General features: G+C 45.5%; 1 protein-coding gene across 12 annotated transcripts in view; it reads left to right on the top strand.

The window, feature by feature from the left end:
* The window catches only part of Fryl (FRY like transcription coactivator), a 233474-nt gene that overhangs the window by 107099 nt on the left and 113448 nt on the right, over positions 1 to 12927 (top strand). For all 12 annotated transcript variants that reach the window (XM_021161844.2, XM_029477618.1, XM_029477617.1 and 9 more), the window contains one exon: positions 1664 to 1869. In XM_021161844.2, coding sequence (XP_021017503.1) covers positions 1750 to 1869 — 120 coding nt within the window. In that variant the 5' untranslated portion in view covers positions 1664 to 1749. The remainder of the gene's footprint in view (positions 1 to 1663; positions 1870 to 12927) is intronic.

The following is a 12927-nucleotide window of genomic DNA, read 5'->3' as shown; positions in this document are numbered from 1 at the left end:
CCCTGCTGATCTCGAACTTGTGACCATAAGCACCTCAGGCTTTGGATTACTAGAACGCAAGCCTGTGCTGCTATTAGAGTAGACTTTTCTTTGACCTAAAAATGCAATGTAGGTTTCAAATTTATGTACTTTTAAAACAAATTTGCTGTCCTGTTCTGACGCAGACACCCACAGCCATTCAGTGTTTAAGAACCCATTTTCTGCATCCGCTTTTCAGGGCTGGGGTTAACTAGGTGACAGACAGTTCCTTATGCAGAGAAGGCAGGAGCCAAAGAGCAGGTTAGAAAGCAGCACAGGCATTGGATTCCAAGTCTGTGGTACACTAGGCCAGCAGAAGTCACGAAAGCTGGAGTTAGAATACAGTCTTTGTTAAGCCTCGGGCTGGGAAGACAGGCATGACTGGATGAGTTATAGGTGAGAGTGATGTAGGTTAACACTCTTTCCACCACGCGTGACGGGATTCACACCACTTGACAGACACACATCATCCCTATCGGAGCAGACGGTCACAGCATCTTCTGGGTGACTTAAGAGAAGGCACGGCAAATTACTGCTGATTCCTGCTCCTCACCTTAGTACCACAAAAACTGGACGAGGCTCTGAGCCTCTACTTTCAGCATCTTCTTAGCCCAAGCTCCAGCCATCTCACTGGCTGCGTGGACTGGCATCCCTGGTGCTGTGGTTGGGTTCCTCAGATTCACTCTCCAGAGAAGCCAGAGAGATTTATAAGGACAAGTCAGATTCCATCCCTCCCCACTAAATGTCCTTCATGGAGTCCTAAAGGGCCATCTGTGTTCTAAGTGCCTCTCATATCTCCCTCCACCCTGGCGTCTTGAGTGTTCCACTCCCTTCTTCATCATTTAGGCCTGCAGCTAGCTGTAGCTTCTTTAGTGAAGCCTCCACGTGTGCGCCTTTCAAGGTAGCTAGCATCTTCCAGTTCCCAATCCTGCTGTACTTATCTCTTGTATTCTGTACTTATCTCTTGTATTTCCTTCATTTCTCCGGACCAGTGGTTCTCAACCTTCCTAATGCTGTGGCCCTTTAGTACAGTTTCTCAGGTCGTAGTGACCCCCCCAACCATAAAATTATTTTCACTGGCTACTTCAAAACTGTGATTTCAGTGCTGTCTTTAATCATGAAGTAAATATTTTTTTGGAGATAGAAGCTTGCCAAAGAGGTCACGACCCCACAGTTTGAGAACCACACTGCTTTAGAATTTAGTCGTTCAGTAAATATTTTGTCATGCCCCTGAAGTGTGCCAGGCACTGTTTCTAGGTACATGGGAATCACCTAGGCCAAAGGAAATCAGATGAGAATGCCTGATGTTTTGGAAACCTCATGAGTGAAAAGTGGAGAAATAGCCGCCACTGCCTAGCAGTAAACGTGATGCCGGGCTACACTGCAGATGTGCTGGGTAGTGCTGGGTAGTGAGTGCTAGGTAGTGCTGGGTAGTGAGTGCTAGGTAGTGAGTGCTAGGTAGTGCTAGGGTGTGCTAGGTAGACATCAGAATGGCAAGCGTGAGAGGGGGCTGTGAAGGAGGACAACCAAGTCTGGGGGATCCAGGAGGGATTGAGCTGCGATAACGGCTGAGGTGGAAGGAGCAGGTCCAGGTCCCACAGAGCCGGTTAGTAACACAGGGCTCTTCTGTCTCTCTCACTTCCAGCTTCAGCACCAGTCAGCAAAGTGAATAAGTTCTGTGCTGCCGCCGCTTCCACCTTCCACTCCACTCCGGGAAGAAAGAGCGCCATCATGTCAAGCATCACGATTGACCCGGATGTCAAGCCCGGTGAATATGTCATCAAGAGTCTCTTTGCAGAATTTGCTGTTCAAGCTGAAAAGAAAATTGAAGTTGTAATGGCTGAACCCTTGGTGAGTAGAGCCATCCATAAATCTCATTTTTTCCCCCACTTTTGCATTAGGTGCTATAATACGAATTTCCCAAAGGGAATAATGTACTTGACCACATTAAGGGCTAGCATTGTTGTAAAGTGCTGATCCAGACAGCCGCAGTGGCTCCAGAATCCACTTTGATGGAATTTTAGAGATCACTAAGAGAAATGAAATGTCTACACAGGGTGGGGGAAATCATGTGGCCAGATAAAACACCACAGGAAATAGAAGAGAATCTGGACTATTCTACAGGTTGTCGTAAAGATGATAGATAGCCAACTTAAATTAGTGAACATCCTATTTAAAAAAAAAAAATTTTTTTTTTAAGTCAAAGTCGAGTTCAGGTTGGTCTTGAGCTTGCTCTGTAGCCAAAGATGATCCTGAACTCCACCAGATCCTGCCAGAGCTGTGGACACATGCCCCCATAGCCAAGCTACACATTTTACATTCACAACACACGAGAAACACTTAAGAGAGTGTGGTCGGAGGCTGTGATGAGGAGAATGACCAAAACTAAGTGTTTAGGTTGGATCCTGGATGATGGGAAACAGCATGGCGACCAGGTACCCTCGGACAGGGCTGTATGTGGTTCAGGCTGGAGTGAACCAGGACCTGAGAAGTAGAAGAAGCCGCCGTAAAAGCACCTATAGCATTTGACATGTGTTTAATAGGAGCAGTTCTGGAGTTAGAGCTAAAGGCTGCCATTGTTTGGTGTTTTAGGGAATAGGCAGGTAACACACTCAGAACCCCCCCCCCCCCCCCCCCCCCGGCAGTTAGGAGAATTGAATCATTTTCTTCCATCTAGGCATTTTAAACTAGACTTACTGGCAATCTGCCCATGGGGAGTTGTTTGATGGGTGACTGGGAATTCTTTGGGAGCTCTCCTAAGAGACAACAGTAAGTGTAAAAGTGGGCATCACTGCTCTCAAAGCTGAGAGAACACGTGATCTCAAAAGAAACGAAGGGCCGAAGAGAAATACCATCCCCAATATGCAGACAGTATGAGTTAAACAGAACAAGGCTGTTGGATTTGTTGATAGGGCAGCCTGGTCTGTTAGTTTGTTCAGATGGCACTGGGGGTAGAGATGGTATTTTAGGTGGCCCTTTGGGTTTGAAGGGAGTGAACATGCCAGGTGTCACAGGGATGCTGTAGGGGCTGGGGGACCACTGTGATGAAGATGGAGCCTGTGGCTACAGTAACTCATGTACTCCTACCCAACTGGATTAGGGGTAAGTGGAACTTGGAGTAACCATTGCTCATCTGAAACCAAAGCCAATGAGTGGTGGACTGAGGCATAAGGTTGGCCTTGGGACCTGTAGGCTCCTCCAGTCGGCTATGTTTTCCCACACAGAGTACAGAGAGGGAAGCCAACACCCTAGGAAAGTGGAAGAAGGCATCGTCACACATGCTCTGAATGCTCTTAGACATGAACCTGATTGCTAAGCTGAGATCCTTTCTAGTCATTAAGTAGAGGAAGCTACTCTGTAAAAGTATCAATGAGGCAATGTGGTCTGGAGTTCCAAAAACCAGCCTAGGTGTGTGTTCCAAAACTATGCACGTCACTCTATTCAGCTCCAACAATTCCAGAGTTACTCTTTACATATCAAGTTAATCCAGGCCGACGAGATGGCTCGGCGGGTAAGAGCACTGACTGCTCTTCCAGAGGTCCTGAGTTCAATTCCCAGCAACCACATGGTAGCTCACAACCATCTGTAATAGGATCAGATGCCCTCTTCTGGTGTGTTTGAAGACAGCAACAGTGTACTCATACATTAAATAAATAAATAAATAAATAAATAAATAAATAAATAAATAAATAAATAAATCTTTAAAAAAAAATCTTATACCAGCATACAAACACATACATATTTTGATAGCATGTGCATCATATAATTTTTTTTTCTGGTTTTGGTTTTAAGTATGTTTTTTTTGAGGCAGTGTCTCACTATGTAGCTTCGGCTGTCCAAGAGCTCACTACATAGGCCAGGCCATCCTCAAATTCAGAGATCCACCTGCTTTGGGACCAAAGGCATGTGTCACCAGGCTTGGCTTAGAGTTTTGTTTTAAGACATAAGGATTATAAAGCCTTACAGACATCATTAGAAACTATAAGTTTTAATTATAAATATGCTGAATCTACGAAATGTTAGTTTCTCTTCTTCAATGCTCTTTTAATGATACAGCGAATAGCTAGCTACAAGAGCCATCTACAACAGCACATAGTGAGAAAAGGGAAAATGAATCTTATGCAGCATTTCAAAGAGAGATTTATAGAGTATCCAATACCGGGGTCCTGTGGCCTGGCTGCAGAGTTCTCCTTGCGCCACACATTTAAAAACACTACCCGTGTCATAAAACTCTTGGTAATCGTTTCATAAATCATGGTCCTATCGAGTCTCAAATATTCCACATTCTCGAAAGAATTGTAATTCTGAAATTCTTGACGTCTACCTAATGTGAGGGTTACCTAACGTGACCACAACTTTAAGTCAGCTCCGTGACCCCTTTCAGTTGGTAAAACCTGGTGTCATTCTGGAGGGCGCCCGCCTGAGCGTGTAACCTCAGGAAGTGGCTTGTCCCACCATTGTTTCCTTCCACTCACTTGGCTTTTCCCAGTCTACAACACCGATGTGTCACCCTCCTGCGCCGCTGGTGGCCTCTCTGAGGATTGATAAGTTCAGCATCCTTTCCAGTCATCCCAGGGGCCTCACAGACCTGTGATTGGTGCTAGGTCTCCCTGCTCCACCTCAGGGGTCTTTGCTGCAGCCTTTGTATGTCTTCCTTTCCATTCAAAGTGCTCCAAACTCTCTCTTTTTTTTAATTGTCTTTTTTTTTTTAGACAGTCTGCTAACCCTTTTGAACTTCTCCATTGTTTCCTCCAACATAGTAGCTCTCTACACTAAGTTAAGTGTTTTACTATACCATGTGCCTGCAAGGGCCATATAGTAATCTCCCCATAACATGTGTCAATATGTATTTATATGCATGTGCACATATATATATGAATATGCATGAACATGTGCATGTATATATGACTACCTTATATCATGGTTGGCTATGTGTCTTCTCGAGGGTGGGTTACATGATGCCAGGAACCTGTTGTCACCCTGCAGGGTAGAATGAGGTTTACATATTTCACAGAAATTTGCACTTTAATTGAATTTAACCCTAAGAGGCACTGTCGTGTCTAAGAAGGTACAGTGCCGCTGTACTGCTGTTCAAGGCAGAGCTTCAGAAAAATTCCTTTAGAATCATTCAATACTCTTTTACTCTTTCACCTAACAGGTAATTTCGGGGGGGGGGATCTGCTTCACAATCTTAAAATGAGATTACAATGCCGGGTGGTGGTGGCGGCGCACACCTTTAATCCCAGCACTTGGGAGGCAGAGTTCGAGGCCAGCCTGGTCTACAAAGTGAGTTCCAGGACAGCCAGGGCTACATAGAGAAACCTTGTCTCAAAAAAACAAACAAACAAAAAAGAGATTACAAAATTAGACTTTACAGTGGCATAAAGTCCATTATGAGAGGCTGGCGGGATAGCTCGACAGTTAGGAGCACTGGCTACTCTTGCAGAGGACCTCATCTGGTTCCCAACATCCACATGGCAGCTCACAACCATCTGTAACTCCAGTTCTAGAGAGTCTGATGCCCTCTCTGGCCTCTGGCGGCACTAGGTCCACACGTGGAGTGCACAGACATACACCCGGGCCAAACACTCATACATGTAAGATAAAGATAAATAAATCCTTCAAAGTCCCTGTACTGGCTAGTTTCGTGTCAACTTGACACAGCTGGAGTTATCACAGAGAAAGGAGCTTCAGTTGAGGAAATGCCTCCATGAGATCCCAACTGTAAGGCATTTTCTCAATTAGTGATCAAGGGGGAAAGGCCCCTTGTGGGTGGTGCTATCCCTGGGCTGGTAGTCTTGGTTCTATAAGAGAGCAGGCTGAGCAAGCCAGGAGAAGCAGGCCAGTAAAGAGCATCCCTCCATGGCCTCTGCATCAGCTCCTGCTTTCTGACCTGCTTGAGTTCCAGTCCTGACTTCCTTGGTGATGAACAGCAGTATGGAAGTGTAAGACGAATAAACCCTTTCCTCCCCAACTTGCTTCTTGGTCATGATGTTTGTTCAGGATTAGAAACCCTGACTAAGACAGTCCCATTGTAGCATGGATGTTGCTATCCCTCAGCATGCTTTGCAAGAAGAGGCATTGCTGCTTATCCTCCCTGACACACCAAGAGAGTCCCCCAATCTTCATCATAGCTTTTAGATTTTTTATCCATGACCTTCCCGTATACCAAAGCAATTCCTCCTTATCCAGGTTAATATCCAGGCTGCTTCGGTTTTCTGTCTGTCTGGGTCTAGATAGATTGGACATAGCATTAAGATAATAAGGACACATAGGCTTTAATCTCATGACATTGTGTAGACATAGATAACTTCAGGTGCTTTCCTTGCGATTTCATCCCTTTGCAAGTTGATTCTCTACCCTTTGAAGGAGCAAGCAGCTACCGACATGGCTGGGTTCTTAAAGGAGAGCCTCACAGCCTTTGTTTAAGCAGACAACATCCAGGACTTGGCACGTGGCAGGTGCTGACCTGGCTCAAGTCCGTCAGGGTGGTAGAGCTGCAGAGATGCTGCAAGGAGCCTAACCTGCCAGTGAAATGATCAAACCAGGCTTTTCATTCCCTGGCCAGACGCGAAAATGAAAGAGGGCTACAGAGGCCATCACAGAAGAGCCGGGCTTGATTTTCTCCCTCTAATTTGATTTTTGCTTGCGGAGGAAGATTCGGGAAGGGCAGACAGTGATTGAAATCGCAGCCTGCATGCTAGGCAACCCAATCATTTTTGCTAAGAGAAGATGGATCGATCTTGGCTAATGACCCAGGCCTTTCCAAGCTCACTTATTCATTGTGTCCATTGTCAGTGACTAGAAAGGAGATGGAAGGAAAGATACTGGCTAGTCACCAGCTGATTTTGTTTCAGGATCCTCATTTCAAACGCAAGTGCTCTGACTTACCCTGTTGTTGAGAATATTAAACACATGTGCATTTTATGATCAGTTTGTTGCACTGTATCTTTATGTTGCTTTTTTATGTTAGTTGTTCTGGCACGTTTTCCAAAATAATTTTAAAAAATATTTATTTATTCAATTTTTATGTACACGAGTAGTTTGCCTGCACGTGTGCATGTGATTAGAACCTGTGGAGGCCAGAAAAGGGTGTTAGATCCTCGAACTGGCGTTATGGATGGTTGCAAGCCACCGTGTAGGCATGGGGAACTCCAAAACCTGGGTCCTCTGCAAAAGCAGCCAGTGCTCATAGCTGCTAAACCATCTCTCCAGCCCTGATGGGTTTAGTTTAGCAAGCTCTTGTTAAGAATGGGGCACTAAACTGCTTACTATAGTCACTGTGTACATGGGCCTTGCTCTTCCCATGGGACCCCTGGAGTAAGGCAGGTCACCTCTAGAGGCCATTTAGAGTCTCGTGAGAAGACCTGCAGAATTCTGAATGTGGGACAACTTGGGCTTCAGATAGTGTCTTAGTCACTGCTCTGTTGCTGTGGAGAGACATGTGGAGACCATGTCAACTCTTATAAAAGAAAGCTTTAATTGGGGCTGGCTTATACTTTCAGAGGCTTGGTCCATTATCATCATGGTGAGGAACAGGCTTGCTAGGCGTGGTGCTGGAGTAGGTAAGAGCTACATCCTAATCTGGGTCTGGCATAGGCTTTTGAACCCTCAAAGCCAACACCCATAGTGACACACCTCCTTCAATAAGGGAACACCGACTCCCAACAAGGCCACACCTCCTAATCTGCCTCAAATGGTATCAGTCCCTGTTACTGAGCATTCAGATATATGAGCCTGTGAGGGCCGTTGTGGTGGTGGTGGTGGTGGGGGGGGGTGTTTTTTTGGTGTTTGTTTGTTTGTTTTGTTTTTATCTTTTCTTTTTGTCTTTCCGAGACAGGGTTTCTCTGTATAGCCCTGGCTGTTCTGGAACTCACTTTGTAGACCAGGCTGGCCTCGAACTCAGAAATCCGTTTGCCTCTGCCTCCCAAGTGCTGGGATTAAAGGCATGCGCCGCCACCACCACCAACCACCAAAGCTAGCCTTGTGGGAGTTTTGCTGACCATAACTTCAGGACGAGACCTCTTCTTCAGTTGTTTTCCCACAGGTGCCACCTCTGTCCCTGCAGTGAAGCATTCCCCACCTCCCTGAGTAGGTGGGTGGAAGGAATGGAAGGAGTCTCTATAGCTCCCTTGGATGCTTCTTCTAAAACAGTTGTTCAACCAGCCCACACCGAGACCAGGTCTCCAGCATTCCAGGCTGGCTTTGAACTCCACACGTAGACAGCAGTAACCTTGAACTCCTGATCCTCCTGCCTCTGCCTCTGAAGTGCAGGAACTCAAGTATACATCACCTGATTTCTGTGGACTTGGGCGTTGAATCCCCGGTGTTGTACATGGTGGGCCAGCACTGAACTGCACCCGCTCTTCTTCACCACTGAAGTGCACCCTCTTAGTGTTTTCTTCACTATAGCCGTCCATCCTTTCTGAGGACCCCAGTTCTCCGAGTCCTGAGCCTTTCGGGAGCCTCAGAACATCATCCAGGTTACCTTTCCTTCACTTTCTGGTGGGCAAGCTTCTCTGTGCCTTTGCTCAAATGACATTCTCCTCCCCAGTCACTTCTGTCTGAAATCTCAGTTCCATCTCACCCTCCCGTCCTCATCCGTCTCTCATGCAGACTCCTGCCACTCTCTTGGTTTGTGGGTACCTGAGGGTGGGGACCCTTTTCCAGGGTGCTGCTCACCCTGAGAGTCTCTGGATGGATGGACGGTGACCCAGCGCAGGAACGCACATCTGGTTTCCCTCTTGCCGACCCAGGAAGAAATCATCGTTCAATTAGATGTTATCCGCTCGCTCCTGACTCTCTTTGCCTTCTCGCTCTTTCCCTTTATAGCTTTTGAGTCTCTTTGAAAGTTATTTTTGGTATTATCTTAGTGGTTTAGAAGCAAGCTAGACTGTAAAGGGCCATGAGCCTTAGAATTGTTAATTTTTATATTAAGGAAATATGGGGGTTGGGAGACAGCTCAGTGGTTAAGAGCATTTCAGTTCCCAGCGTGGCCCACAACCATTTGGAACTCCAGTTTTAAAGGATCTGATGTCCTCTTCAGACTTATGTGGGCACACAGACATGCATGGCGTCAAAATATACACATAAAATAAAAACAAATAATTTTTGAAAATCATGAAAGAGTAGAAATATTCTAAAAGAGGAAAGTAGAATTTTCCCACCCCCCCCCACAAAACAGTGCCTCGTGGTGCCCAGACTGGTGTGAGTCCACTATAGAGCTGAGAGTGCCTTGAACCGCAGAGCCTCCTGTCTCCTTGCCAGAGTGCTAGGCTCACAGGCGTGCAGACCACACTTGGTGCCAGCCTGTCACGCCGCACGTCTGTCAACCATCCATCTGATTGATACTCGCCACCTGAACTTACACTTGTTCTTAACCCACTAACCATGAAGCCGTGCGTCTTTCGTGTCTCTCCAGTTGTGCTCACTGTATGAATGAAACCTAGGCGCGGGCCTTCATAAATACACAGCAAGAAATAATACACTTAAAATTTGATGCTCTCATGGGTCTCAGATCCCATCTGCCACGTGTAAAAGGAGGATATTTTATAACTGTGGTAGATAGACTTGTGGTTTTATTTTGACAAGAACCACTCACCGATGAGGGATGAACACTCAAGACTTCTAGAGAGTCTTCAGAAATAAGTGTATTTCTGAGTGCAGTCCACCCTCAGCTGATTGAATGGTGTCTCTCCACTTGGGTAAGGGCGAACTTTCCCTCCTCAGCCCGCTGATTGAAACAATAGTCTCTCTTGGAAACGTCCTCTCCAGCATACCCAGAAATGGTGCTCTGTCAGCTGCCTTGGCATTCTCTCGATGCCAAGGTCAGGTTAGCACTCATATTAGCATTCACAGCTAAATCCTGATACGACTTCATAGTGTAACCTCAAAGAGTGCTAAGTTTTTGTTCTCAATGCCTTCCCGAGGTTGTACATAATTATATCCTGATATGATTCTTTAATTAATGCTCTCTCTCTCTCTCTCTCTCTCTCTGTGTGTGTGTGTGTGTGTGTATATGTATGTATGTATGTGTGTGTGTCTTTACCAGGGAAGGAACCAGGACCTCATGAGTGCAGGGCACGCACTCTACCATTGAGCTACATCCCCAGCCTGCCTGTGCTCTTAAGCTTATTGAAGACAGGGACTCCTTGTTTTGTTTGTATACCCCCAGTGCTCCCCAGTACATCGCCATGTGTGGCTCTTAAAACCCCAGGGCTAAAACATGAACATTGCATAGTACTGGGCCTCCAGGTCTGTGTATGTGGGAAGTACACACTCCACACCATAGAGCTGTATCCCCAACCATGGAGCTATGTTCCCAGCCCCCAGGTAAAATAAAACCCTTTCATGTATGAGATTAGCCTCTTATATACTGATGACATGGGTCTAAATATATAAAATAAACATTACTGGAATTCAGAATTTTTTCCCTTGGGTAGAAAACTCCTATCTAAATGATCCAGTTCAAATAAACTCAACATTAAGACATCCCTTCCTATTGCTTAGCAATTCCATGTATTGTTATTACATTCTTCTAATTGGTTGGCGGTGTTTTGTTGTTGTCCTTAAACAGCAGAATAAGCCGTAGACTTCATTCATCTTAGTTTACTTACCCTTTTGTAACTTCTTGCTTCTCACTGAGGCTACATTTCTCAATGTTGTGAAACTATTTCTCATGTCCTAAGAGACTGGAACCTTTGCCGGACCTCGCAGCCAGAGTTAACAACCCTTTGAGGTCACGTAAGACTTGAGACTGCTGTGCTGCTGTGTACTCAGCCTGTTTGTTTAACCTGCTTTGAGGAGAACAATGTAACAGCCACCCTTGCCGGTCTTAGATTTCCCATGTAATCAGCTTTTATACCCTAAGCTAGTGCCTAGCTATAATCTTAAATTTTGTACTCCTCTGTGTCCCTGACCCACGTGTGTCCTGATAATCATTTGCTGGAAACAGCAAATAGGCATAAGTCAGTCTTAAAAATGAATATCCACTGTAAACAATGAACATGACGTACGGCTATCGCTTGATAAACAGGGGTGTCTGTTATGTCGGACAATTGGGGTCAGTTGGAATCAGGAACTCAATCTGTTAAAGAGTCTCCCTCATCCCTTCCTCGTGATGCTTTCTGATCCGTTCAATAAGGACAGAGTGGAGCCCTTTGTGAAGGACATTCACGATCACACACAGATACAACAGAACACAGACACACAGGGACAAATGTAGAGTCACGAGCCTTCGGGCGGGCACAGATTTACTCATACAACAGGCAGACGGGGATGGTGGAAGACACAGGGAGTTGAAGGAAGAGAATTCAAATCTGGGTTCGCTGGTGGTCAGATGACAGCAAAGGGGAGTTCTTTAATTCTTCAGTGTGACACTGATCGATATATTATCGGAGACTGAGTTTGTTAGTGTGTTCAATAATGTGTACCGTTGTCAAGATACAGAAAGTCTAACACATCTCCCACACCTCTAAGAGTTATTATTTTCATGTCATTGGCATGTGTCTGTGTGTAGGCATGTGTGTGTGTGTGTGAGTGCAGATGCTCCTAGAGGCCAGAGGGAGTTACAGAAGGCTGAATCATCTGGGATGTTCACTCTGGCCTCTGTGGGCCCCTGTGCTCACACGCACAGACACACGATTAAAACAACATAAATCTGCTTTTCAAAACGAGTTCATGCACAGAACACCTGTTCCTCCATCAGTTGTCCTTGAACGGGGAGTTGCGCACTAAGGAGAAGTGACTTAGCAGCGAGTGTACACCTAAGGAATGATGCTGCGGGGAAGGGGCTGGGGTGGGGTGGGGAACTCACGTTCTAGAGCAGTGGTTCCCAGGCAGCCCACCCCTCTCCCATCTCCTCTAAACAATTTCAGTGCATAAAGAGAGCTAGAAAATCCCCTCACCCCATCTTAAAGTAGCTTATTTCTGAAAACAGCACTTAATAATATGTGTATTTGTTTGGTTTTCAAATGAGAAAAGCGAAGCCCAGAGATCTTGAGTCCTCCATCCGGCTCCCAGATCAAGATTCCTGGCCTCATAGGCCAGGCCACCTCACTCTATGAGGATGCTTTCATAAACACCTGCGTTCCCCAGAACCTACACTAGCCTGGAGCCAGAGTCTGTCTGTCTGTCTGTGTACACACACACATATATGCATATATATACACACATACACATATATACATATGCACACATATAATATATACATACACATCTATTCTATCTATATAAATATATACATACATGTGTACATGTATATGACTATATATACATGTATGTGTACATCTACGTGAACATATACATATATGTATATATGTCCATTGTTGGCCCCACACTCCCTCCAGCTTCAGTGTTCCCAGTGGTAGATTACAGGCATGAGCTGTCTCACCTGGAAAATGATCTTTCTTTTCCTTCCTGGCCAACCTACACTTCCTTGCCTCTTCATTTCTCTCTGTCTTTCTGTCTCAGTCTCTGTCCTTGTTTCTCTCTGTGTGTCCCTGTTTCTCTCTGTCTCTCTGTCTCCCTCTCTTTCTCTCACCCAGGGCCTCATCCGTAGTTGTCCTACCACACTCGGCTGTATCCCCATCCTAGTCAGCACTGGTTAAACAAACGAACAGATTAATAAAAAAGCATCGTGACACTAGTCTGAACTTGAATTTAAACAGGTCCTTTGTTGAACTTTAATTTCTCAATCTAAGAATTGTCGCCGTCGTCGTTAATAAAGCCATTCTATTTAGAGAGTGGCTGGGAAGTTCCTTGCATGGGAGTAGTTTGAATCCCATGTTGTGGTGAGAGCGAGGTGGAAGCTTAGCTTTCTTTAAAGCAACCTAGAAAAAAAAAAAAAAAAAAAAAAAAAAGCGGAACAAAAAAAAAATGAGCTGTAAGTCTAAACTGCTGCTCGCATGG

This window comes from Mus caroli, chromosome 5 (genome assembly GCF_900094665.2).
Source record: "Mus caroli chromosome 5, CAROLI_EIJ_v1.1, whole genome shotgun sequence".
Lineage (NCBI taxonomy): Eukaryota > Metazoa > Chordata > Mammalia > Rodentia > Muridae > Mus > Mus caroli.
The sequence above is the reverse complement of the archived record's forward strand: the minus strand, read 5'-3'. Positions and strand labels throughout refer to the sequence as shown.